Genomic DNA, 25,318 nt, shown 5'->3' on the forward strand with positions numbered 1-25,318 from the left:
AGTGGGGTTCCCGCTAACATAACACTAGTCTGAGGAGCTCCAGAGGTTGGGAGGAGCCACCACAATGTCCTCATCACACAGGGAACTGCAGGGAAAAAATCCTACCACAGACTTTTACAAACTTTCAGGGGTGTGACTTAGTGACCGAGCGCTTGCTGGCATCAAGGCCCAGTTCCTTCCCACGCGCCACATCAGAATAGTCAAGGCCTTTACCTCATGCACATTTCAGAACTCCCCAAGCAGATGTGAAGTGCAACTGAATCCAGGAGCCCCAGGCCCAGGCCCCATTTCCTCCTTCAGGAAACACACCCATCTCCCTGGTACCTGGGGCCTCCGAGCCCTGAGGAAGTGAGGCTGAGCCCACACAGTCTGGTGTCCCCACATGACTGAGCTGAACTCACAAGGGAGGAGCTCACTAGCTGCTGATGAGACAGTTAGCTAACGTCCCCAGGGTAGGGCAGCCACACCAAGGAAACAGCCAAGGCAGCGAGTCCAAGGCTGCTGGGCTAACTCAGGTCACAGCCTGGCTCCCTCCCCAGTCTCTCCCAGTTGGGACCCTACATGTCAGTACCCTGTGTGTACTGAGGAACCATGTCTATCTCTGAGGCAGACATTTGTTTCAATGAAAGAGCCTACATATAGGAGCTAGAGATAGCTCAGCGGTTAAGAGCACTGACTGCTCTTCCAGTGGACCCGGGTTCAATTCCCAGCACCCACATAGCAGCTCACAACTGTCTAACTCCAGTTCCCTGGGACCTGACATCTTCACGGCAATGCACATAAAGTTAAACAAATCATAAAAAAAAAAAGAACCCGAATGTACACAGCACCATCACCCCAGCGCCTGGTTCACACTGGGGTTCCTGCTTGGCGCTGTGTACTTGAGGGTTGGAACAGAGTGGCCTGAAGTCACCACTGCAGTGTCTTTCACTCCCCTAAAAGTCCCCTGACTGCTTATCTTCCTCATCCTCTCCTTCATTTTGCCAGAACGTTCCATAGTTGTAACCACTGGGTGCTGGGCCTCTCGATCTGGCTTCCTTTGCTATGAAGGCCATTTCAAGTTCCTCCAGGCTTTTTGTGGCTTGACAGATTTGCATATAATAGGCAGGCAGTCTACCACTGAGCTACACTTCAGCCCGAGAGCATGTCTGGTTAAGGCCGAATAATACCCCATTGTCTAAAACATTATTCCGAAATACAGAGTTGTCTTATTGCAGGATTCCAATTAATAATTGTTAACCACTAATTGGATCAATAGTTGGTTAATCAAACAAAAGTACATTTGCCAAAGTTTGTGTGATCTAATGTGGTGATATATTGAGTACCCCAATAAAGCTTACCTAGGGATCAGTGGTGGTACACACCTTTAATCCTATCACTCGGAAGGCAGAGATCCATCTGGATCTCTGTGAGTTCAAGGCCACACTGGGCTACAGGAGAGAAACAGAGCTAGGCAGTCAGTGGTGACACATGCCTTTAATTCCAGGAAATAATATGGCAGGACACAGAAAGGCATATAAGGCATGAGGAAACAGGAACTCGCTCTCTTGAGGCTGAGGATTTCATAGAGGTAAGCTAGTGGCTGGCTGTCCTGCTTCTCTGATCTTTCAGCTTTCACCCCAGTATCTGGCTCTGGGTTTTTTATTATAAGACCTTCTAAGATTCATGTTACAATCCAATATCCTATTTTCAAAAGAAAACCATTTCCTCTGGTCTAAGCAGCTAAGAATTCTTCAGTCTCCTCAGAGCTAAACTGAGCTGCGCGCCTCTGGGTTCAATATGAACTACACAGCAGCCACACAGCAGTCACACAGCAGCCACACACCCACAGGTGACCCAGGGCTGTATTGTCCAAGGTGCCTACTAGCCACACCAAGCTCTTTAAATTTACATTAAATAAAATTAAACATTTAATTCCAACAGCCACATTTCAAGTATATAACAGCGTAAATGTTATCACAGAAAACCCTGCCAGACAGAGCTTGCTGTGGTAGAAATACACAGGATTGTGCATGAAGCTGCAGGGGTCATCATGAGACCTTGATTTTCGGCCACTATTAAACCATCCTTTCTGAGCCCAGTGAGCAGATAGCTTGTACAACACACCATGTAGAACGCAAAGAGAAAGCTTGCCCAAGATGACCCCTGGCTGCTGGTAAGGGACCAGCCACACAGTGGACCAACACTGCATTTGACATTCACCTATATTCTATTTACTAAAACATGGCACAGATCCAAAGCCCAGGACCCCCGGGGGATACACTTCAGCCTGTGTCTTTTCCAGAGAACATACTTTCTAGTAAGTTCTTCCCCTCCATTCACCGGCCTTCCAAAATCTGGAGCCAACTTTTCTGGCTTCATTTGTTATGTCCAGTCCCAGGAACCACACGGAATGAGTCATCTCAGAGCATCCTAGGAAATAAATGTTTATGCTAGCAAATCACTTTTCCCCCCTTTACCCTCAACTCAACCTCACTATGTAGCTGAGCATGACCTTGAACTGTGAATCCTTCAGCCTCCATCTTCTGAGTGTTGGGATCACAAACATACACCACCACGCCTAATTGTGTATGGTGCTGGTGAATTGAACTCGGGCCTTTGTGGATGCTAAGCAAACACTACTCATGGAGCCATGTCCCAGCCAACAATTCATTCTTTTGTTTGTTTGTTTGTTTCTTGAGACAGGGTTTCTCTGTGTAGCCCTGGTTGTCCTGAAACTCACTCTGTAGACCAGGTTAGCCTCACACTCACAGATCCTCTTACCTTTGGCCTCCCGAGTGCTGGGATTAAAGGTGTGCACCACCACCACCCGGCTAGCAATTTACATGTTTCAAAATAAAATTGCACTAACATACATACGACATAAATATATAAGTAAATGTTAAGATGCTAAATTTTATGTATTTGTTAGCCCCGGGGATTCAAACCCAGAGCATCACGTATCCCAGCAAATGCTCCACCCCCGAGCTCACCCATCTTATGGTAACCACCTTTACGTGATTGGCTCTGTGGCACCTGGCACATTGATGGTGTCCCCCTCCAAGCCCTTATCTTCCCAAATGGAAACCCTGTAACCACTGAACAGGAACTCCCTGACCCTCCCTGTTCTGTAGCCTTGGCAATCACTTCCTCTGTGAGTTCAACAGCCCTAGGTGCCTCACGCGCACAGATTCTTAAAGTGCTTGTCTTTTTGTCTGACTTTTTTCACCCCCACGTGGTCCTTGCATGTTTCAGGGCGTGCTCACATTTCCTTCCCTTTTTATAAGCGGTTCACTTTTACAAAATTGGTCTCATTAAGAAACTGACAAGACAGTAGACTGCCTTTTCTAGGAACCATTGACATGTTTTTCTTATTTTTTTTTTTTTTGGTGGGGGTTTTTGGTCAGTGAATGAATAAATAATGAGCTTTTCCTGGTTGACCCTCTGCCAAAAGCAAACGCAGTCAGGCAGTGAAGGCTGTAAAAGTTGGAAGTGATTTCAAAACTGAGGATTTGGAATTTCAAAACATTTCCCACTTGAATCTCGTGTCCAACTGAAAATCAGAATGGCCATTTTCAACCATGGCTGTCTCCAAAGATGGTCTATGAACATTAGGAGGTGGATCTGATCTCTGGGCCCCTCCCATGGCTCCACTCCAAAGTCAAGATCCTCTTTACAGCTTAAAGCACAAACTCGAACTCAAAATCTTCATCCTTTTCTGCTACATTACACATTTTTAATTGGATCTCTGCATAGAGAACTTCACAGGGGAGCAAAGACATGTGAAATACATCACTTGGCTTTTTAGGAAAATTCTCCTCAACTTTAAAAAGCCAGAATGCTTAGGCCATGATATTTTTTGCAACATAAAATATAGATGATGAATCTAAATGTCAGGTTAATGAGCCTTGATTAAAGTCAGATTACAAGAAAGTTTTGTGGATGTTTTAAAGTAACAGATCCTAGATCAAAGCAATGTGTTCAGAATGAAAATGTCCTTCTAGAAGGGCCGTCTGGTTCCCGGTACAAGGATACAGTTGTTGGAGAGACCATGATTATAAGCTGATGGCTTTTCTATTTCCTCCTGAATTAATTTCCTTATGTACTTAGGGTCAAGTTAGGTTTCAAAACCCCAAATCCTTTTCACCGCGCATCATTTTGCCCTGACCATACAGAGTAATGAGTAGGTTTCTCCCACAATGTCTAATTATCCTGGGGGAAAAAAAGAACAATCTTCATTCCTAAAGAACCACCGAGGTTCAGTGGGGAGCCTGCCCCGAAGCAGCTGCAGCAGAAAATGGAGCTGTGATCATTAGATTTCCTCAAAGATGGGGACCTGCCTTCTGAGCAAACTCAAGTGCTGAAGATGAGGTCATCTGGTGCTGGCCGCATCCAGCCAGTTAACTATAGCTTAAGGCTGTGTTCCAGCGGGCCACATTCTGAGCTTTGGGAAATGCATCCCCAAATCAAGTCACTGGGTGTTGGGAAAGACAAGGGAGTCTGAGCCTGAGCTAGCTCTCTATGGGAGGCCCATCTCTGTTGTGAGCTGCTCCCCCAATCTATACTGCTCCACTTCTCATACCTCTACCCAGTTTCCTCATTCCTCACAGAAGAGTCACAGGGAATCTAGCTCCCAGTCACTCCCTAATGAACTCATCCTTATGTTCCCACAGTGTGAACCATGAGAACATCTGTTGGCTGGTCCAGGAAGCAGACATTCATCATAGACGCAGCTTCTCATGGTCTGTGAGCCCAGCCTTTCTACTCAGAGCCACTGATTTTTAGGTGTGTATTTTTGTTGTTTTTGGTGGTGGTGGTATGTGTGTGTGCATGTTAACTCATAGAGCCTACAATGTATGTATGGAAGTCAACTTGTACAAGTCAGTTCTCTCTTTCCACCATGTAGGGTCTGGGCACCAAATTCTCAATGCCAGCCTTGGTGGCAAGTACCTTTACCCACTAAGTCATCTTGCTGGCCTAAGAATTCTTTTTTGATGATTCACCATCTTTAATTGCTTGGATTCTCCTACAAAAAACAAATCACCATAATTCCAAAATTCTGTTTCACTCGACTCAAATGTTCATGACTTTGCAAATTCTGTCCCTCCCCTTTCAAAGCTCAATGCTCTCCTGCACAATGCACCCCATCCATGGTTTCAGAACTACATTGGGATGGTGGATATTACACAAGATTTGACTGTGCCATCGCACCATTAATCAGTTCCAGGCCTTTCAGTGAAGTCTCTGAACTGCGCTGAGTCTTTAGCCCACACCTGTAGCCTGGTGGTTAGGATTCTGCCATTCCTCCAGCTGCATGACTGCACATACTCAGTTTAGTAGCCATGCAAGGGGTCTTACGTCATCCATGCGCGGTCATGGCATACGTGGCGGCGTAGCTCCATAAGTGTGCAGGGAAATCCTTAAAAAGCCGGCCACAGACGCCTCCCCTCTGTTCTGCTCTCTCCTTCTCCCCCTCTTTATCTCTCCCTGCACGTGTCTTTCACAGGCCTGGTCACTCTCTTCTGCTCCCCACCCCTCCTCCTAATAAAGCTCTGATACTGGGTTTTGTTGTGCCTCACGACCTTTCTCGACCAGTAACAAGCGCCACATTTAAAACCAACACTGGCGACAATCACTCAGAGGCGCAGAAAATCTAGGGATTGAAGAAGTTTCTCCGCAGATACAAGAAGAGGGTCGCCGGGCGGTGGTGGCGCACGCCTTTAATCCCAGCACTTGGGAGGCAGAGCCAGGCGGATCTCTGTGAGTTCGAGGCCAGCCTGGTCTACAGAGCGAGATCCAGGAAAGGCACAAAGCTACACAGAGAAACCCTGTCTCAAAAAAAAAAAAAAAAAAAAAAAAAGAAGAGGGTCCTCTGTTGGGCCCATTCATTCCCACTTTGAAGTCATTATCATTATCCAAAGACTGAAAACACAAGAACACTTGTGTTTGTTTTCTAAGTTAGGACTACACTGGGAAACAGGATGAAAACATTAGAACTTAGAAGTTTGGCGTTTCTCACACCCTGGCCATGCATGAATAATACAATGAGGTGAAGCCGGTCCCACTCACCTGCACCCTGCTGAGAAAGCAGGCTTGTTCTTTGGAAGCATGCTGCCACAGCCCTGGCCTCCACACCAGGTTCTAAGTATATAACGAGTGTCATGAGTGGAGGGCACTGCTTAGCAAGATAAAAGGAATTTGGGGCCTGGGGAGACAGCTTACTCAGTAAAGTACTTGACATGCAAACAGTTAAGCTCAGACCTCCAGCACGTGTACAAAAAGCTTGGCATGGTAGCACATATCTTTAATCATAGTGTGAGGAGACCAGAGACACGGGGATTTCTGGGGCTTGCTGACCAGTCTAGCCAATCAGGTTCAATGAAAGGCCATATGTTTAAAAAAAAAAAAAAAAAAAAGAGGCAGAAAGCAACTGAAGAATAATTCTCAACATCCACTATTGGTCACCACATGTATATGATGGTTATGTACACACATGGGCACATAGATCTACACCCACGCATGCACATAAAAAGAGTAACTTTATAGGCTCTTAGCAGGGAGGGAGATGAGGTAGACCCCATAGAAAAATAGGAAGTAAACACTTCCCTCAAGATTTACTTCAGGGTAGTATTGGAGTCCTAGGACATCTATAATATGCTGTACATCATTGGTGTTACAATCTTCAAAATCCTCACTCCTGTGTGGACTAATGGAACTACATTTTTATCAGAGATTTTGAAGGCATGGGGACCCATTTCTAGGCCAATGCAGTGTGGTTCTGAGAACTACCATAGAACCCCAGGTAGCTCAACAAGCCATGGATAGTTGTTCAAATTAACAGTCTCTGTGGAATATTCCTTTACACTGTGTGAATATATGTCGCTGTGATTGGTTTAATAAAGAAGCTGACTGGCCATTAGCTGGACAGGATAAGGTTAGGTGGGAGAGCCATACCAGTAGGATGCTGGGAAGAAGAAGGGTAGAGTCTCAGCAGTCACCAGCCCGACACAGAGGAATCAGGACATGTACAAAATGAAGTAACAAGCCATGAGCTACATGGTAGAGCATAGATAAAAATATGTATTCATTGAAAATGGAAGAGTTAGCTAGTAACAAGCCTGAGCTATCGGCCAAGCATTTATAATCACTATTGAGTCTCTATGTTGGTTATTTGGGAACTGGCAGGCAGGAAAGAAAAGTCCGCCTACAAGTCTCTATATCCGAGAACTGAAAGCCAAACTCAGTTCATTCAGTCTTAACAAGAGAAGGAAAATGCACATTCTACCTCCAGACCAGAAGGTACCAGGGTACCCAGGCCTACTCAATGTCTTTCCTTGAGCCACCAGAATCCAATATGCAAAAGTTTTACCTATCTGGAAACCACATGCACAAGAGACACACAAAATCTGCCACCTAAAACATCAGACGCTCTACCTGTTCCATCATTGCCAAAGGTCAGATTCATCAGAGCAATCAGGGCATTTCTCTACTCAGTTGCCACAAACATAAACGGAGACCCAAATTTACCCCTCTTCTGTCTCCCAGATATGAAAGAATTAAATAACAGCCTGGAGAACTTCATACAAATGAAATTTCTATACAGTGGATTTGGTGTGTAAACAAACATGTTTGCTATAAAATTAAAAATACAAGTTCCTTCCATAATAATGGCTTCAGTTGGCCACATGATGGGGTTAAACCCCAACTATCAAGGGATGAGCAGGGAGGGCACAAGTGTCTTGCAGCTAAAAGCCAATGTCGGAAGCCCAGTGTGGCAATACACAACTATGATCCTAGTACATGGGGAGACAGACAGAAGGAATTCAGAGTTCTAAGTCAGCCTGGACTTTGTAGTGAGACTCTGCCAACATACACAAAATTTTAAATGCAATCATTCTGTGACCACCACATAATCCAGAAGCTCCTTCCCCTCACTTGCAACATATAGCCCTTTCTCTCAAGATCTTTAATAAAAGAGCTGATCAGCGTGTCAAGAAGCATTCAGAATTGCTTGACCACAGCCCTGGGCTCCCCTCCACATTCTCATTCATTCATTTGCAAGGAGAGTATGGAGTGGAACTCACTATGTGGCACTGGCTGGGCTGGAACTCACGATGCAGATAAAGATGGCCTCAACGTGTGCCGACCCTGTGTGTCCCATGTCCCACCATGCCCAGCACAGCCTAACTTGGGCAATTCTCCCATTACCTGTGAGTCGTGGCACAGACTGAGGCCAGTCTCCCGAGTCCATCCCACTACATCTCCCACCCCTACCCAGACTCCCCAAGGCAAATTCACTTTATTCATGATGCCTGATGAACATCTGGGAGCAGAGCTCTGACCATCTCCCTTGAACAATGAAGCCCAAACTCACAACCCTGCTGGTATGGACTTAAATTTCGCCCCACCCTCAAAGATCTTCAAGTCCTAGCTCCCAGTACCTCAGAAGGTGACCTTACTTGGTAGAGGACCCCATAGCAACTCAAGATCATCAAATTAAGATGAGGTCATTTGGACAATGGCTCCCACTCAGTAAAGGGGGAGATTAAAACACAGGGATATGTACTTAGAGAGATGATGTTGTGAGGAGCCACAGGGAGAAGATGGCAGCCTTCAGGAGACCACGGAGGGAGGGCCTAGAATAGATCCATCCCTCACTCCTCCCCACCTCTGGAGGAACCAGCCTTGATGTATGACTCCATCGTGGAGGTTCTTGGCTCATGTCTATGGTGACACTACCTTTCTCTCATACCTGCACACGTTCTGCTAGAACCTTCCTTCAAATACCTTCCAAGATGTCAGGGTTTCCAACCAAGTTCTCCGATTCCTCCCGGCTGGGGATGGTTTCTGCCATTTCTGACTATTTCAAACATCTTTTTACAATCTTTCCTTCATTTCATAATCACTGCTCTTGCCTCCCTTCATCTACTGGACATGCATTTCTGAAAGGCAGGAGAAGGGTCCTTGGTTGATCCCCATGGCACCTAGTCTGGGGATCAAATGTAGGCCTGACACAAAAACATTTGTTTAGTAGAATGGAGTAGCCAAAGCAATTGAATTACAAGTCTTCTCCCAGCTCCACTGAGCTTTCTGCAAATTCACAATGGCTTATGCCACTTAATTTACGCATCCCTAATCTCACATTTTTTTTTTTTTTTTGAGACAGGGTTTCTCCGTGTAGCTTTGATTGTCCTGGAACTCACTCTATAGACCAGACTGTTCTTGAACTCACAGAGATCCACATGCCTCTCTGCCTCCAGAGTACTGGGATTAAAGGCATGCACCACCACCACCTGACTAATTTCACAGTTCTAAGACTATGAATGTGATGTGTGTTTTTAAACTCCATTATGGTTTTTATCTCATGTTCTGCATATGTTGTGTGTTTAGCATCTCAGCTGTCCTTCAGAAAAAGTAACCTTATGATCATTGTAAACAATCTACTGCTCTGTAGCTCACGGTAAATCTTCAGCTAGAGTCTAATTATGTACAAAAGGCAGTGTCTTTACAACGGAAAGACCCCTAGCAACGACAGGTTATCAACAACAGGTACAGAGTACAACACAGATAAAGCTCAAAGGAATTGTGCTCAATTTAAAAAGCCAGAAAAAATCAAGACCATAGTCCACGTGATAGTATTTATAGAAAACTCTAGAACATCCCAAATTGAGCTATAATAATTAAAAAGAAAGCAAATATTGGCAACTTCTGTGAAGATTTATTGGTGAGGGTGGGTGGATTAACAAAAGGTTTGAGAAGATTTGGGGAACCATGGACCCCAGCCCGAAAGTAAACTCACCCACCATGGGGCAGCCCCCACTACATCAATCACTAAGAAAACGACATACAAGCTTGTCTTATGAGGCATTTTATGATCTTATGGAGGCATTTTCTCAATTGAGCCTCCCTCCTCTCCAATGGCTCTAACTTGTACTAAGTTGACAAAAAGCTAGCTGGGACAATTGACCTCTTGTCAACTTGACACACACAGATCACTGTTGAGTCACAACTTTCCCTTTCTTGTTCATCCCAAGATGATACATTAATATCAATATCGCAATAAAAACATTTTACGAACTTGAAAGGGGCTGCAGTCTTCATAAATTCAAACACTTTAAAAACTCAGGTTCTTGAAGTGATGTTCAGGGAGCCTGTATGGGTCTGACCTCGGTCCTTTGCATGTATGCTATAGTTGTGTAGCTTGGTGTTCTTGTGGGACTCCAAAAGAGGGAGTTAGGGGTGTCTCTGACTCTTTTGCCTGTGCCTGGGACCCTTTTCTTCCTATTGCTCTTTTCTGAAGAGAACCAGAGGAGTGGGTCTGGGGGAGAAGGGAAGTGTGGAGGAGGGACTGGGAGGAGTGGGTCTGGGGGAGAGGGGAAGTGTGGAGGAGGGACTGGAAGGAGTGGAGGGAAGGAAAAGTGAGGTTGGGATGGAATATATGAGAGAATAAAATAAATTTAGTCTCTTTTAAAATCCAAACCCTTTTTGAGATCAGCCTTGTCTACATAACAAGTTCCAGAGATAGCCAAGGACCCTGTCTCAAAAAAACAAACAAACAAAAAAAAAAAACACCAAAAAGAAAAAAAAATACAAAATCTTATAAAACTCCAAATTTTCTTTAAATGTTCAAAATTTCTCAAATGTGGGCTCCTGTAAAAATAAAAAATAAGTTCATACTTCCAGAGGGAAGAACCAGGGCTCACTGACAACCTGAACAAAGCAAAACCAGACCCCAACAGTGTAAGAAGTTCAGTGTCGGGTTCCACTCATGATTTCCTACCCTCTCCAGCACACAGAACTTGTCCTCTAGGCTCTGGCTCTCTCCACTGTTACCGCTGCTGTTCTTGGTGGTCATTCCGTGGTGCTGCGTCTCCAAAACATTGGGGTCTCTTACTGCAACTAGGCTGCACTTTCACCAGTAGCCTCTCCTGGGCTCTCTTCAGGGACAACCTTGCCACACAGTGCCAAGGCTCCACTGCTCTCCACGACCCCTTAGTGACGTCAAAATTAGTACCACCTGGGTGACTCTTACACTACCAAGCTCAGCTGCCAGCACTAGGTAAGACCTTGGCTGCCTCTGGAACACAGTTTCTATGTGCTGACTCTGAGGAAACACTTCCCAGAAGATTTCACCTCAGTGAAGCTGGCCTCTTCTTAATTACCTCTAATTTCTCAGCTTCAGCTGACCAGCGTGGATCGTCCCAGCAAAGCAAAGATTTCACTTCATTAGTTCTGGTCTCTTGCTAATCACAGCTGATTCTTCAGCTGCAGCTGAACCACATGGTAGAAGGAAAAAACAGATTCCTATAAGTTGTCCTCTGACCTCCACAAGAATGCTGTGACATGCACACGTACACACACACACACCCCAAAACATAGTAAAAAGAAAAATGGCGTGGCTGTCAGGATTAGTGGCTTTCCAGTAACGGTTTTGATGTGGGGAGTTGGGAAGCATCTCGCTGTCTGGTTCAGAGAACAAGCCACACATGCCATTCTGTGTTGCCTCCTGTACCAAAGTGAGAGGGAGCTCTGGGGTGTGTCTTCAACTTGCCTCCCCCAGTGATGCAATGCGATGATGATGTCTCTGTTGCAAGGCCAGGCGATGTCGCAAGGCGTTGTGATGGGAGAGAGAACGTGGCCTTGCCTGACTGCTTGTGCTGACCCTGCATGCTGCTTCAGGAAGTCCCTCCAAGGCTGGAGACACCTGGCCACAAACCAGACCTGGACACTGCCACTCCAGCAGGCTGAAATGTTCAGACTATTAAGAAAGGCTTGCTGCTGCTGCCTCCCCTGTCAAGCCTTTCAACCCAGCATCATGCTTGAGGACGGGATGGAGACCTGTACTGAGCAGATATGAGGCCTCCCGTTCATCCCCAGGAAAAGGAAGGAAGAGCATGGGGGAGAGGCCTGTGCTGTCTGACTGGAGCCAGAGAAAGGCTTTAATGGAGACAAGCCTCCCATGAAGGCCTGGGTTTCATAACCACCCCCGCCCTGCGGTCTGTTGCAATCAGCATCACAGCTCAGACCTCCTTTTCCCAGATACAGACACCGAAAAGATTCAGTTTGCAAAAAACAAAAAAAAAAACCACAAGCAGTATTTCCCCCAACTGAGGTTTCGAAGGCATTTTTACCCCTTTATCTCATTATCTATGTCTGGCGTGTACAGTGAAACAATTTTCAGCTTGAAGGGAACTCCCAGCGCTTTTTGTTTTTAGAACCACGGTCTCCCTGTATGGTCTTGCCGGGCTGTGGACAGCAAACGGGCCTCACACTCATAGAGGTCCACCTGCCCCAGCCTCCTGAGCGCAGGGAAGAGAGGCGCGCATCTCATTCTGTAAGGGGCCACGCTGAGCTAGTCTCTACACAAAGGGATAGCCAGTTAAGCCCACTCAAGTCCAGGAAACTGGGAAACAGAGAAGTCACAGCAGATTCCCTATTGTGGAACTGTGGGTTTGCCCAGACTAGTTTCCTCTTAGCCAAATGCATAATGAACTACATTGTCCTGAAAGGCTGACACAGCAAACGTTTTAGGTGTAGTCCCCTGTCTACACCTAAAAAAAAAAAAAAGAACCACCAGGTCCTTCCAAATGACACACCCCAAAAAGTTCGCCTTCTACAGCTTTTTTGAATGAGGAACTGGGTTTATCTGAACCCTCCCTCCCTCCCTCCTCCGCTCACCCCCAGCACCTCTTACCTCTTTAAGAAAGGGACAAAGTTAGTTAGTGGTGAGTTCCATTTGAATCATTTTTCCTCCAGTGTGAACTGCTGTCACATCAAAAACTACTCTGTGACTCCCTGGGCCCCTCCCAGTAAAATCACCCTTTGTAACTACTCTTTTTTGGGGGGCTTGGGGAGGGAAGGAGGGTTGGTTTTTCAAGACAGGGAGGGTTTCTCTATGTAGTCCTGGCTGTCCTGGATTTTACTCTGTAGACCAGGCTGGCCTCAAACTCAGAGATCTGCCTGGCTCTGCCTCCTAAGTGCTGGGATTAAAGGCGTGCGCCTCCACTGCCTGGCTGTAACCACTCTATGTCATTGTAAAGACACCGTTTGACCCGCGGTTCACCGTTAACTTTAATCCCAGAAAACCTCGTCTTGAAAGAACCAAAGCAGTTAATTCTGAGAAGTTGGGGGGGGGGGGGGAGTCATGTGACCAGCAGTTAGTCAGAACACTGACAGACTGGAAGCAATCTGCACACTGGCACTCTATCAGCCTAAGGTATAAAACTCCTCATGGGAAGGAGGGCGTGACTGTTATACTCTGTACCTACTGCATTATTTGTACTCAGCAGGCATGAGCACATCTTAATATTCTCCATATGTGGGAGGTTCCTGAAGAATTAGGGAGTGAGTGTATATCTCAGTGGGTATAGCTTATGTGCAGCAATTCCTGCATCCAATCCCCAGCACCCACAACCCAACCCAACCCAACCCAACCCAACCAAAACAAAAAACAACAAGCAAGGTAGCAGCATTTCAGTGGCTGAGGAAAGATCACTTGGGCACCAGTGCTGGCCAACTGACTGAGTCTTGATCTAGCACAGATCCTCAGCCGCCTGCAGAAGCAGGAATCCACACCTGTGTGTGTGTGGGGGGGGGGGGGGAGAACCTTTGCTACAGTGTGACTACTGATGCACACTCCCCGATGGACCTCACTGCTGGCTCTGTGCCCAGCACCACCTCCGAGGTCCCAACACTTACTACAAGTTGATCTTCAGCACACCACTTTCTCACTATCTCAGGTCACTGGGTTATTTCTCTGTCTTTAGCACCCCCGTCTCCTCAAAGAACTCGACGTGACCAGCATTGGGGACACGCTAAGCCGATGCGTGTGTATCAGGTGGTCTGCTGGGTGTGCCTCACACTCTTGTGACAGTGGGGTTTTCAGACCCCTCTCAACCAGACCGGCTTTCCTCATTTCCGCCTCCTCTCCACAAGCCTGCCTTTCAGTCCTGAAGAACACGGGCCTTAGATGCCCGGTAACTTACGGCAATGGTGGTGAGGGTGTTGGTAGCTGGGACCTCGGGCCAACTGCCTGCCGAACCCTCCTATCTTCTCTGCCAAAACGTGTTGCTGCCATCCCGCGCGAGCTTGGATTGAAGCCTCCCAGGGGAGCCTGACCTGGATGGCCTATCACTTCACAGCTCCCTACAGGCCAGGCTACCCACACCCACCTGCCCTTTTCTGGCTACCTCAGTATTTTAGCTCGAGTACCACGTGCTAACGCAGGTGGGAAAGGTCAACAGAGAAAGACTAATTAATGGGATTAAAACACATTTTAACAAGAAGCAACTGGGTGTTGTTTTTTTTTTCTTGTTTTTTTGTTTTTTAAGACCATAGCTTCTATTTAAATTGTATTCATTATCTCCGAGATGAGAAAGTTAGGCAGGGAAACACCAAAGTTCGGGGTTTTGTTTTGCTGGGATGTTGGGGATTGAATCCAGGGCCTTACACAGTGGTGTTATTTTTCCGAACCCTAGCGTCTGCCCTACCCACCCTCCTAACTGAGCTAGTAGCAAGAATGAAATAATAACTAGGGGAATATTCTGGAGAGAGTTTTCCAAACACAGCAACCTAGAAGGTAAAAACAAACAAGAAACTTGGAAGACAGTTTTGCGTTCTCTAGGAAGATACCGCCCTAAAGGGCTGGAGGATGGGAATTCCCCCCCCCCCAAAAAAGACTCCACAGCAGCCACGTGACTTTCAGGTTTAAATGTTTGGTCCCTCTGGGTGTCCTCTGACACCACGTCAGCCTTCAGCAGGCGATTTGACGTTCCCTCAATGCTAAGGAGCAAGGCTCCAAACAGCCAGCTGTGTACAGAATGTTTAAAAGGAGAAATACCCCTCTGAATTAGGTGGGATTCTGTTTCTGGAGATGTAGAGAGGGGAAACTGTCTGGAGAAGATGTCAGGCCTTCAGGGTTTTGTTTTAGCCTTAAGCTTCCTGTACTTGAGAAGGGAAGAAAAAAGAAACTGTTTTTCCTGGCGAGGACCAGTCCTTAATAGACAACTTTCTCTCCAACTGGATGACCATCTGTTCCCCTGGAATCTGAAGTTAGAAGTGTCTTGGAACTTGACCCAGACCCAACACCTGCTGCAGATTCCTGGGGTACGTTTTCCCCAGCAGCCACAGGCTCTGAGAGTACCCCACCCAGATCCCTCTTGGGGCTTGTCTTCTTAATAGGGCTGAGCTGGGGGTGTAGTCAGTGGTAGAATACTGACCTCTGACCTCACCTGTGAAAGGCCCTGGGACGAGAGAGAGAGAGAGAGAGAGAGAGAGAGAGAGAGAGAGAGAGAGAGAGAGAGAACACTAATATGGACAAGTGTCGTTAAAGAAGGAGAAATACAGAAAAAGTGGAGAGAAGACTGGTCAAGCCAGGCAGACGTGGAGTGGAACTTGAAAGCATTAAGCAAGGACCCTTCTCCGAAGCCTGCCTGGGTCCCTACTTCCAAAGCCAGCCCTTCTTCTCACAGAGTTCTGCACAGCAGCCACATGCCCCAACCGGCCACCATCCCCATTCTCCTGAGAACAAAGACTGTTCTCTCCCTTTCTCTTGGCAGCATTCTGGACTGTGGCTTTACAGAATGGATGGTGAGATAGAGCAGCCACAGTGACCGGACACTGGAGCCAATGTCTGTCACCCCAGCCCTCGGGAGACCAAGGGAGGAGGACCTCAAATACGAGGCTAGCCTAGGATACAAACAACAGCAACAACACGAGAACCAAGGGCCAGACAGACGGCACTTGCCGCTCTTACAAAGGACCCAGGTTCAGTTCCCGGCACACACCTGGCAGCTCTTGATCATCCGTAACTCGAGTTCCCTCTTCTGGCTCTATGGGCTCCAGGCACATGGGTGGTGCACACACACACTTGCAAGCAAAACACCCCCACACCTAAAAAACAAGTCTTAAAAAGAGAGAGAGAGTGGCAGAACACCTCAGCTGTCATGAGCTTCCGTAAATGGGTTCTCGGATTCCAGGCTTTAGAAATGCTTTAGGGCGCTTAGATGGCTCAGTAAGGTAATGAAACTTTCGACCAGACCTGATGACCTGAGCTTAACCCCCAGTACCCACACAAAGGTGGAAAGGAGAGAACCACTTCCTCCAAGTTGCTTTCTGAGGCTGGCACAGTGCTGTGGCACAGTCACACACACACACACACACACACACACACACACACACACCCTGCCCCACATAAACACATACAGTAAAGAAGGCAAGAAGAAGAAATCGGCCAAGGCAGGAATTCTCTCAGATCTTTGATTTGCTTCCTACCCGATCGATGCAGGAACCAGAAGCGAGCAGCCGAGCGTGCAGGTGAAAGCAGTCATTTCCTCAGGAGGAACTTGCCCTCAGCTCACTCTGTCCTGGCTCTCTTGAGCCTCATTCAAGCATCCCAAGCCGGGTGGCTGGAAGTCCTCACTCCTCTATGGCACTGCAAGGCTACTGTATAACACAAAGGCAGATACTGCATCCAAATTTGAGGTGTAAGCCCCTGGGGAAACAAGTACTGCTGCCCTCAAGTAACTTGATCCCTCAAGGACAAACAGTTGTTTTAAGCACCAAGCTACTTCACTGAGAAACTCCTGCTCTAATCAGGGCTAGAACAGGATCTGCCTTAGTTCCCTTACTGGGAAACAGTGACGGCCATACTTGTAGGCAGAATAGGAACGGTGTGCCACTACATCCTCCTTCGAAGCCAGACTGGCCAATAAGCTAGGGAGAGGAACACTGACCCAGGCTGTGCCCTGGAATCAGAGTCCTTAGACTAGAAGTTATCCACCTGTCACAGGGATCACCTAAGAACACTGGAAAATGCAGAAATTTGCATCACGATTCATAACAGTAGCAAAATCACAGTTTTGAAATAGCAACAAAAATAAATTTATGGCTAGGAGTCACCCCAACATGAGGAACTATATATTCAAGGGTCGAAGCATTTGGAAGGTTGAGAACCACTGCCTTAGACCCATGTTCCCAGCTGCTTACCATCCTTGATCCTTCCTAGTGTATCCTACAGACTGAGGTCTTATAGAGTGATTGATAAAACTGCCCTCTGGAGCGGGCAGCATGGAGGCCAGAAATCTCAGCGATGAAGCTGTCATATCTGGAGGTTAGTCTTGCTTTTGTTTCTGTTTCTTTGGTTGGTTCTTGTTGTTTAAATTATGTATATGCACGAGTGTCGTGGGCAGATATATGCACGTGAATGCAGTGGTCCTTGGGGTCAGAAGAGAGTGACAGAGCCCCTAAGGCAGAATTTTCAGGTGCTTGTGAGCCCCCCGACACAGGGGCTAAGAACTCAAGTGGGGTCCTCTGCAACAGCAGCGTGTGTTCTTCACTGCTCGAGGCCACTTGCCCAGACCTTTTTTTTTCTATTTTTGAGATGGGGTCTCATATAGCCCTACCTGGCCTCAAACTCCCATGGATGGTCTTGAACTTCTGAATCTCCTGCCACCACCCTCCAAATGCCACCACCACGCCTGGCTTGGCTCTAGCATTTGTACATGCCTTCTCTGCTGCGAGATCCAGGCTCTGGACTGTGAGCGCAGAGGCATGCTCTCAGTCGCCTTCTCCCAGAACAATTGTGCCTGAACAGCAGATTCAGTTCAGGTTTGCAACACCAATATACGGGCCATCGGAGCTACGCACTCTCTCAAAAGTCAAAGCTGGGATGTCCAAACCACAGCTGAGGGGAAGAACCAGACCACACACCCAGAGAGCTGTAATGAGACAGTTTCCACAGATACCTGTCTCTTCGTGTTTTCCGAGGCTTCATTCACAACAGGAGCAACACAGACAGTCCCCAGATGGTCTAGGACCCATGGAGCCTATCAGCAGCCATACAGTTCCAAGGAAGAGCGTATTGCTTTCTCTAACAGTGAACTTGAACAGAGGCTGCCTGACCCACATCGCCTTAAACGTCTACCCTCCCGCCCTTACCGAAAACAGTATGTGAACCTCTAACGAATGGAATAAGGCAACAACTACACATGGCAGATGGTGAATCTCAAATGTCCCAACAGGCCAGGTGTGCTGCTACGGCTGTAGCCCCAGCCACTCAAGAGGCTGAGGAGTCAGCAAGTGGATTAAGTGTAAGCTTTCAGCCTGGGCAACGCAGGGAGACCTCATCTCAAAAATAGGTAAGTGAGCTAGACATGGTGGTGCCCACCCGCTGCCCCACCACTGAGGAGGCTGAGGCAGGGGAATGGAGAGTTCGAGGCCACAGCAGGATTATAGAGAGAGATCCTGTATCAAAACACCAAAAATTAAGACAGGCAGACAGACAGACACACACACACACACACAAGTCTCATGCTAAGGGAAAGGAAGCAGCTAATGTCAAAAGGTTCCATTTGTGTCGCACCTTCTTCTGGCTAGGCAATTGGAGAGGGCAGCACATTCACTAGCAGGCCCTGGGTACAGGGACTGTCTCCTCGACTGGTCACAGCAGCAACGACACAGCTGTCTTCATTTGCCGTAACACATGGGTGAGAGCGCTTCCCACGGTGACTGCTACAGTATGTGAAGAATACTTTAAAGTGCAAAGGGCAAGGAAGCAAAAGGAAAAAAAAAATCCTAAGGAACACAAGCAAGGCTGGCCAGAAGGGTGAGGGCAGGGGTCTCTTGATGGTGTGAGAAAGCAGAAAAACCCCATCTCGGAAAGCCCGAGCCCCAGGCTGGGAGGCAAAGCAAACTCATGATGCTTGCGTCTAGGCTCCCTGGACATCCTGGCCAACACCGGAGCTGCTCCATGGACCGGACGCCTCCAAATACCACAAATGCTAACAGCTGTCGGTCCAGCAGGAGGTTCTGGAACTATCCGGAATCACTGCTATGAAGCATGAAAGATGCAAGAAAGATGGGATGTCTAGTCCTGTCCAGGGAAGAAATACAGTCATTTTCTCCCCAGCACCCAATCAAACGTGAGTACAAGCAGGAGGGCTTGTAATCCACAGCAGGCCCTTCCTTCTCCATTCCTGCTTCCCACAGGGGCCAGCAACACAGGCATACATACACAGGGCAGAGGAAGAGGGGGCACTGACAACAGGGACTAGGGAGTTGAGGGAGGAGGCTGAGGCTGTGAGAGAAAAGACCTGGACTTGGATGTAGGTTCTGCTGCTAGTTTCTAATGACTCTCGGGGATTGCTATAAAAATAGAAAACACAGAGCACGTATTTCCACCTCAGTTCCAGGGACTTGCTGCCCAGGATCCCACAGGAAGATTTCCACGTCATTCAGATTCTCCTGTCTCCCAAAATATATTCCCAAAGCCAGCCTAGGACCAAGAAGGAACCTTTCCACACTGTAAGAAGTTCCAGATCTGAGGAGTGCAGGAGGGTGCCATCACAGCTGGTTTATGCTGTGCGCTGGGGAATGAACCCCAGGGCTTGTGCATGCCAAGCAAGTACTCTACCAAGTGAGTTACATTCCCAGCCCCTGATCATCTTTTAAACAAAAAGAAAAGCTGGGAGTACTGCCTCGTGTCTATAATTCCAGCATCCCAGAAGCCAGGGCAGGAGAACCTTGAGCTCAAGGCCAGTCTGGGCTACATAGCAAATTTCTACATAGCAACATAGCAAACCTTGCTTCAAAAAGTCACAGTGACTACTGAGTGTGGTGACACATGATTTTAATCTCAGTACTTCTGGAAGCAGAGACAGGCAGACATCTGAGTTTAAGACCCTGTCTCAAGAAATGCCTCCAGAAATGCAAATTTCTATGTATGTATGTATGTGTGTGTGTGTGTGTGTGTGTGTACATGTGTGTGCAGATGTGTTCAGTGCGTGTGCAGGTGTGTTCAGTGTGTGTGCAGGTGTGTTCAGTGTGTTGCAGGTGTGTTCAGTGTGTGTGCAGGTGTGTTCAGTGTGTTGCAGGTGTGTTCAGTGTGTTGTAGGTGTGGTGTGTGTGTGTGCACATGTGTGCAGGTGCAGTTGTTTATGGAGGTGGAGATGTCAGATAGCCAACTACCACTCTCCATCTTACTCTGGAGAGACAAGGTCTCTCGCTGAACCTGGAGCTAGGCTGGTGGCAAGCAGGAAGTAGCCTTCCTGCTGTCTCCACCCCTCCACAGCACTGGGATTATCTGGCAGTCACCACCACCAGCTATTTAGGAAACTATGATGGGTGCTGGGGATCCAAACTCAGGTCCTCAAGCTTGTACCACAGCACTCTCTACCCACTGGGCCATCTCCCCACCCCGCTTCACCTCCCCATTAAGTTTGATCTTTACCCACTGAGCCATTGCCCCACCCCGCCTCCCCCACTAAGTTTTACTTTTGACGAAAAGATTTGCTTATGTCTGAATTGTCTTCATAAGAATTAACATTACAGAAAAATGCAAAATGAGTGAAACTGTCCTGACTGACAATTCAATTCTAATTTCAAGCAAATAAACTCTTCCAGATTGTGCTGAAGATTCAGTTTGTGTTTTGGTCACAGTGTAAAATCCTCCCTTGGTTCTCTTGTTACCAGCAGCTAGCCATGAGCTGTGAGGTCTAAATCTAAATATGGACCGATTTAAGGTAGTTCTGAGTCTTTGTGACGGCCAGGGGCTCTGAATCAGCCTTTTCCTCCATATGTTAGAAAGGAGAGACCTCCCCGTGTTTCCTCAAGTTTGTACAGCTTTCTTTTTGCCTCCCAGGAGCTTTTAGTCCCTGCGGCTCCCCAGAGCAGCCTGAGTGGAATCCAGGGACCACCTCCTCCTCCCTACGTGTCTTCAGTCTCGTCTATCCCCTGGCCCCCTGAAGCAGCTTGCTGGAATACAAGCTCAGCCTGTCCTGAGACTGGCCAGCAGCAGAGCTGCCCGCCACTGACCATTCTGTGCAGCCCTGACAATGTGCTCTAAGACAAACAACTTATTCTTACTGGAAACAATCCCTGCCATCACGTGTCCCCAACAGCCCTTTATCCACACCAGCCGTCTCCTGAGATCCGACTTCCACAAAAACTCAGAGACCTTTCTGATCACAAATGTGTTTGCAGAATCGGTACACTAACAAATCATTTCCCCTCTGCTTAGTTTTGTTTTTGTTTTTGTTTTTTTAAATACTGGAATCTTTTATAAGCAAAGAGATGGTTAACTCTTCTGCTTGTCTTCAAGATCATTCTATTCTGAGATCTACCGAGTGAATCCACAACTCTAACTCGAGAAGAAAAGGAGTGTTCTAAAGCAACCTGTGGGGGTGGGTGGGGGGTAGGGGGTTAGTTTAAAAAACTATGATGCTGAAGAGGATAGTTGGGACAAAACTTACCTACGTCAGAACACCAACCAGTCAAACCTCTCAGCTAATCCTTCATCTAAAACATTTTAGAATCCTTCATGCACCCCAGAACATGCAATATGGATCTAATTAGGTTCAGCTGCCTTATGTTAGTAATAAAATTGAAAGAGAGAGAGATGGGGGTAGGGGCTTTGTTCATCCTCTCCTGTGGCCTGGATTGCAAACTCCCAAATTTTGCGCATCTTCAAGGCTCACACAGAACAGCACTCTTAAATGGCCCGGTAGCCGGCACAGTTCTCAGACTTTGCAAGGATTTGTAGAGGGAGGGTCTGGAAGAAATTTGCACAAGGGCTGGAGCCCAGCGCCCCAACTCACCCACCCCTCCGGCCCGCGCGCTCCAGGACTTACACCAGAGCAGATGGACAGGGCATCTGGTTCCAGGGACAGTTGTACTGAGCCTGAATAAAACTCTCGCTTCCTTCCTGAACTGTGCAGCTCACGTTCTTATTCACGATGTAGGCGCACCAGTTCCTGGGGTTGAAAGAGAAGGGCTGGGTAAAGTTGGAGAACAATGAGGCACGGGAGGGGGCGGGGGAGCGACGGATGGATGGACAGACGGACGGACAGATGGACGGACGAGCTGACCCAGCAAGTTGAGGGTCACCCGGTCCGAAGGCAGGAGCGTGCCAAAGCCGCCACCCCAGGGTGCCTCTTGCATCTTTGGAGTATTAAAGAAGAGGCCCCACACCCCCGCGGACCCCAGGACGTGTTGGGGTTCAGCAGGGCACCACCCCACTGCCCGGGTCCGCTTCAGGATGCTCAGGGCGCCTGGTGGGGAGCACATGGTCATCCCCGGGTGGTGACGCCCCGAAAATCCATAGGGATCTCTCTGTTGCTGCCCGTCGCCATTGGCTGGGCAGCTCCGGAGCGTGCAGGCGAATTCGGAAGGAACCGGCAAGGACGCGGGATTCTGGGGCTGGAGGCGAGCAGAAGGGGCGCGCACTTACTTGTTCCTGGCGCTGGGCCGCGCGTGGTACCCAGGCTGCGAGCTCGCGTGGCACAGCCCCGCGCCGCCCAGGGCCAGCAGGGCCAGCAGGGCCGGCGCCCAGCGGCAGGGCGCGCGGGGTCCGGGCGGGGTTGCCTGCCACATCTTGCGCCCTGCGAGGTTGCAGGCTGCGGGGCAGCGGAACGGGCAGCGGGCTCGGGCGCTTGGCGGCCCCTCCGGCTCTTGGCCCCCACGCCTCCGCACTGGCCGCTCCGGTCCCTCAATGACGCACAGGTCCCCCCGGGTGCCGCCCTCTTTATTTCACTTCCCTCTCCGAAACGTGACTCTCCCGGCACCGTCTCTCGGCCCTTCGACTCTCCGCAGGGGGTTCGGGGGAAAGAGCCAAAGGGTTAGGCACCCGGTTCTCGGTTACAGAATTTCCAATTACTTATTCCTTTGGTCCCTTCCCAGCCGCCAGCAGCTCCGCCTCTCACCTTCCAAGCCAGGCGCCCCAAGCCCCTCCGGAAGTGCAGCGAGCATTGGACGGTCCCAGCCTAGACCCCCGGGGCCTCCCTCCGGCAAAGAGCCCAGGATGGCTCCATCAGTTCCCCCGGGGGACCTAGGCAGGGGGCTCGGCTTGGATTTCTTCCTCTGAGGCCACATCGCCACCTCCCCAACAACCATTAAGGACTTGGGAGATAGTTAAGCGCGCGCGCGAGCTCTCCCGGGTGCAGCCAGTGCGCGCCTTGAACTTTCCAAAGGTTCCAGCTGCAGCCGGACAGTGGCCTCCGGAGCTGGTCTCTCTGCAGCAGCGAACTGTCACGTGCTACTCTAGTCCTGCTCGGACTTTTCTCTTTCTGTCAGTATTAAAGGCAGATGGTTCAGTCTGTGAAAAAAAGCTGTGCAGACAAGAAGACGTGAGTTCGGATCCCCAGGCACTCACACAAAAAAGATAGGCAGTGTGTTCACAAATCTTTAATCCCAGCGCTAGGGAGGTGGAGACAGGAGGATCCCAGGACTGCAGGCTCACTGACAGATCCTGTCTCAAAAATATAAGACAGCAATTGACTAGAGGAAACCACACGCACGCGCGCGCGCACACACACACACACACACACTCATGCATGTGTGGGTGAACATATTTTTTTATTGTCATGCTAGTGTCTTGTCTTTGAATAATTCAGACACTGCTGGTGCTTTCCTCCTTCCCTCCCTCCCTCCTATCCCTCCCTCCCTCCCTCCATCCATCCCTCCCTTTTTCTTGTTTTCTGCCTATTCAAAAGTTAGAGGAGTCTCTGTCTGCCAATTTCTTTTTAGCTTGAAGTAACTACCCAGAAGACTGTGAGACAAGGTCAGCTGCAGCAGGGTGTGGTGGTCCACTTGGGAAGCTGGGGCAGGAGAGAGAATCACCTCAAGAGGCTAGCCTGAGCTGAGCCAGGCAGATCTCTGTGAGTTCGAGGCCAGCCTGGTCTTACAGAGCGAGCTCCAGGACAGGCACCAAAACTACACAGAAAAACCCTGTCTCGAAAAACCCAAAAAAAAAAAAAAAAAAAAAAAAAAAAAAAAAAAAAAAGAGGCTAGCCTGGGCTACATACAGCACCACCAAGGTGTGGTATTCTAGGGGGTGTAGAGGGAGCTATTCCTTTGAGATGAGTTGCTGCTCCTATGAGCCCTGGTTGGCAGGCTGACTAGGTTCAGCGGGGCCAGTACCTGTGAGCTAACAGGGCACTGCTGACTTTGAGGGACAGGGAAGCTCGGCTATGTCTTGACATAACTAAAGGACGCCACTGGTTGTTTTGTTTCTCATATGCCTTGCTTTGATGGCTTTGTTGGGTCTTTTGATTTGCAAATTGAAGAAAGAAAATTCCCAAAGTAGAAAATTGTACCATGTGAGGACATAATCTGTTCCTGAACTTTCGAAGTGGAAGATTATGCAAATAATGGACTGAAGTCATCCCAGCCTTCAAAAGAACCCACTGGGGGAGAAATAACAGAGATAAAAGGCTGTCCTTTGTAACCCGAGCTATGCCTTTCTGTGTGACTTCTCTGTCACTCCTGTCCTAACCTCCATTTTGTCCATTGAGTGTCACAGGGAAGACACAGAAGTCTAGAAATGGAAACTGAGTAGGAGACACCCCACAAATTACGTCCATCTACAACTTCCCTTCTTTAAAAAAAGTTAAGAATTAATTTTTAATTCTGAAAAAATTAAGAATTAATATACTTATGTGTAAGTGTGTTTGTTCAGATTTGTGCACATGAGTGTGGTAACTGAGGAAGCAAGTCATGAGGGTGTCAGGCCCCTGGAGCTGGAGTTACAGGCCACTGGGAGCCTCGAGATGTGGGTGCTAGGAGCCATGCTCAGGTTCTCTGCTCTTAATCATGGGGCCAACTCTCCAGCCCCAACTTTTTTAAGTGTGTGTGTGTGTGTGTGTGTGTGTGTGTGTGTGTGTGTGTGTAGAGCTACTCAGGTTATATGCCATTTTACGCCAGGGTCTTGAGCACTCAAAGATTTTAGCAACCACAAGGGTAGCGGAAGCAACCCCCAAGACCACAAGAGACAACTATATTTAATCAGCAACAAATGATGCTTCTCAGTAGATACACTTTATTCTGAGCACCAGTTGTATGCTAGTCTTTTTGTTTGGTTGGTTTGGTTTGGGGGATTGAGTCTGACTCTGAAGCTCAGGTCGTCTTTGAACTCACAACTTCAGCTTCTACCACTGGAGTTATAGGTTCGTGGCGCCACACCTGGCTATCATGCGGTCATGGTAAGTATTGTGAAAAACCTACTGGTTTCCATGAGGAAGCCCAAACTGCCATGGTCTTGTCTTCACGAGGGCTTCCAGGCAGTCCCTGTGCTCTGAAGGGAGTGAGTACCCTGTGCACACAGTCAACTAGCAAGCCAGTGTTTACCACTCAAGCTTCTCCAGACAGACGCCCTGAACACTTGGCATAGGACTTCTCCAAGAAGACTCAGCACTCAACAGGTTACCAAGGGCCAGCTTCCTTTCTCTTTCAGTCAGACAAGAGGATGATGCCACAAACTCGGGAGCCAAAGGACCTTCACAGGAAACAGCTTTGTATGGAGGGAGGGTTTAAGCACAGTAAGAAACAAAGCAATTAGGCAGGTCAT

General features: G+C 48.2%; 1 protein-coding gene across 1 annotated transcript in view; it reads right to left on the reverse strand.

The window, feature by feature from the left end:
- Positions 1–22,347, reverse strand: part of Emilin2 (elastin microfibril interfacer 2) — a 56,317-nt gene extending 33,970 nt beyond the window's left edge. The window contains exons 1-2 of the mRNA XM_059278781.1: positions 22,205–22,347; positions 21,606–21,728 (exon numbers count right to left, since the gene is read on the reverse strand). Of these exons, the coding sequence (XP_059134764.1) occupies positions 21,606–21,728; positions 22,205–22,347 (266 nt within the window). The remainder of the gene's footprint in view (positions 1–21,605; positions 21,729–22,204) is intronic.
- Between the last annotated feature and the right edge of the window lie 2,971 nt (positions 22,348–25,318).

The sequence above is a fragment of the Peromyscus eremicus genome, chromosome 13 (assembly GCF_949786415.1).
Source record: "Peromyscus eremicus chromosome 13, PerEre_H2_v1, whole genome shotgun sequence".
NCBI lineage: Eukaryota > Metazoa > Chordata > Mammalia > Rodentia > Cricetidae > Peromyscus > Peromyscus eremicus.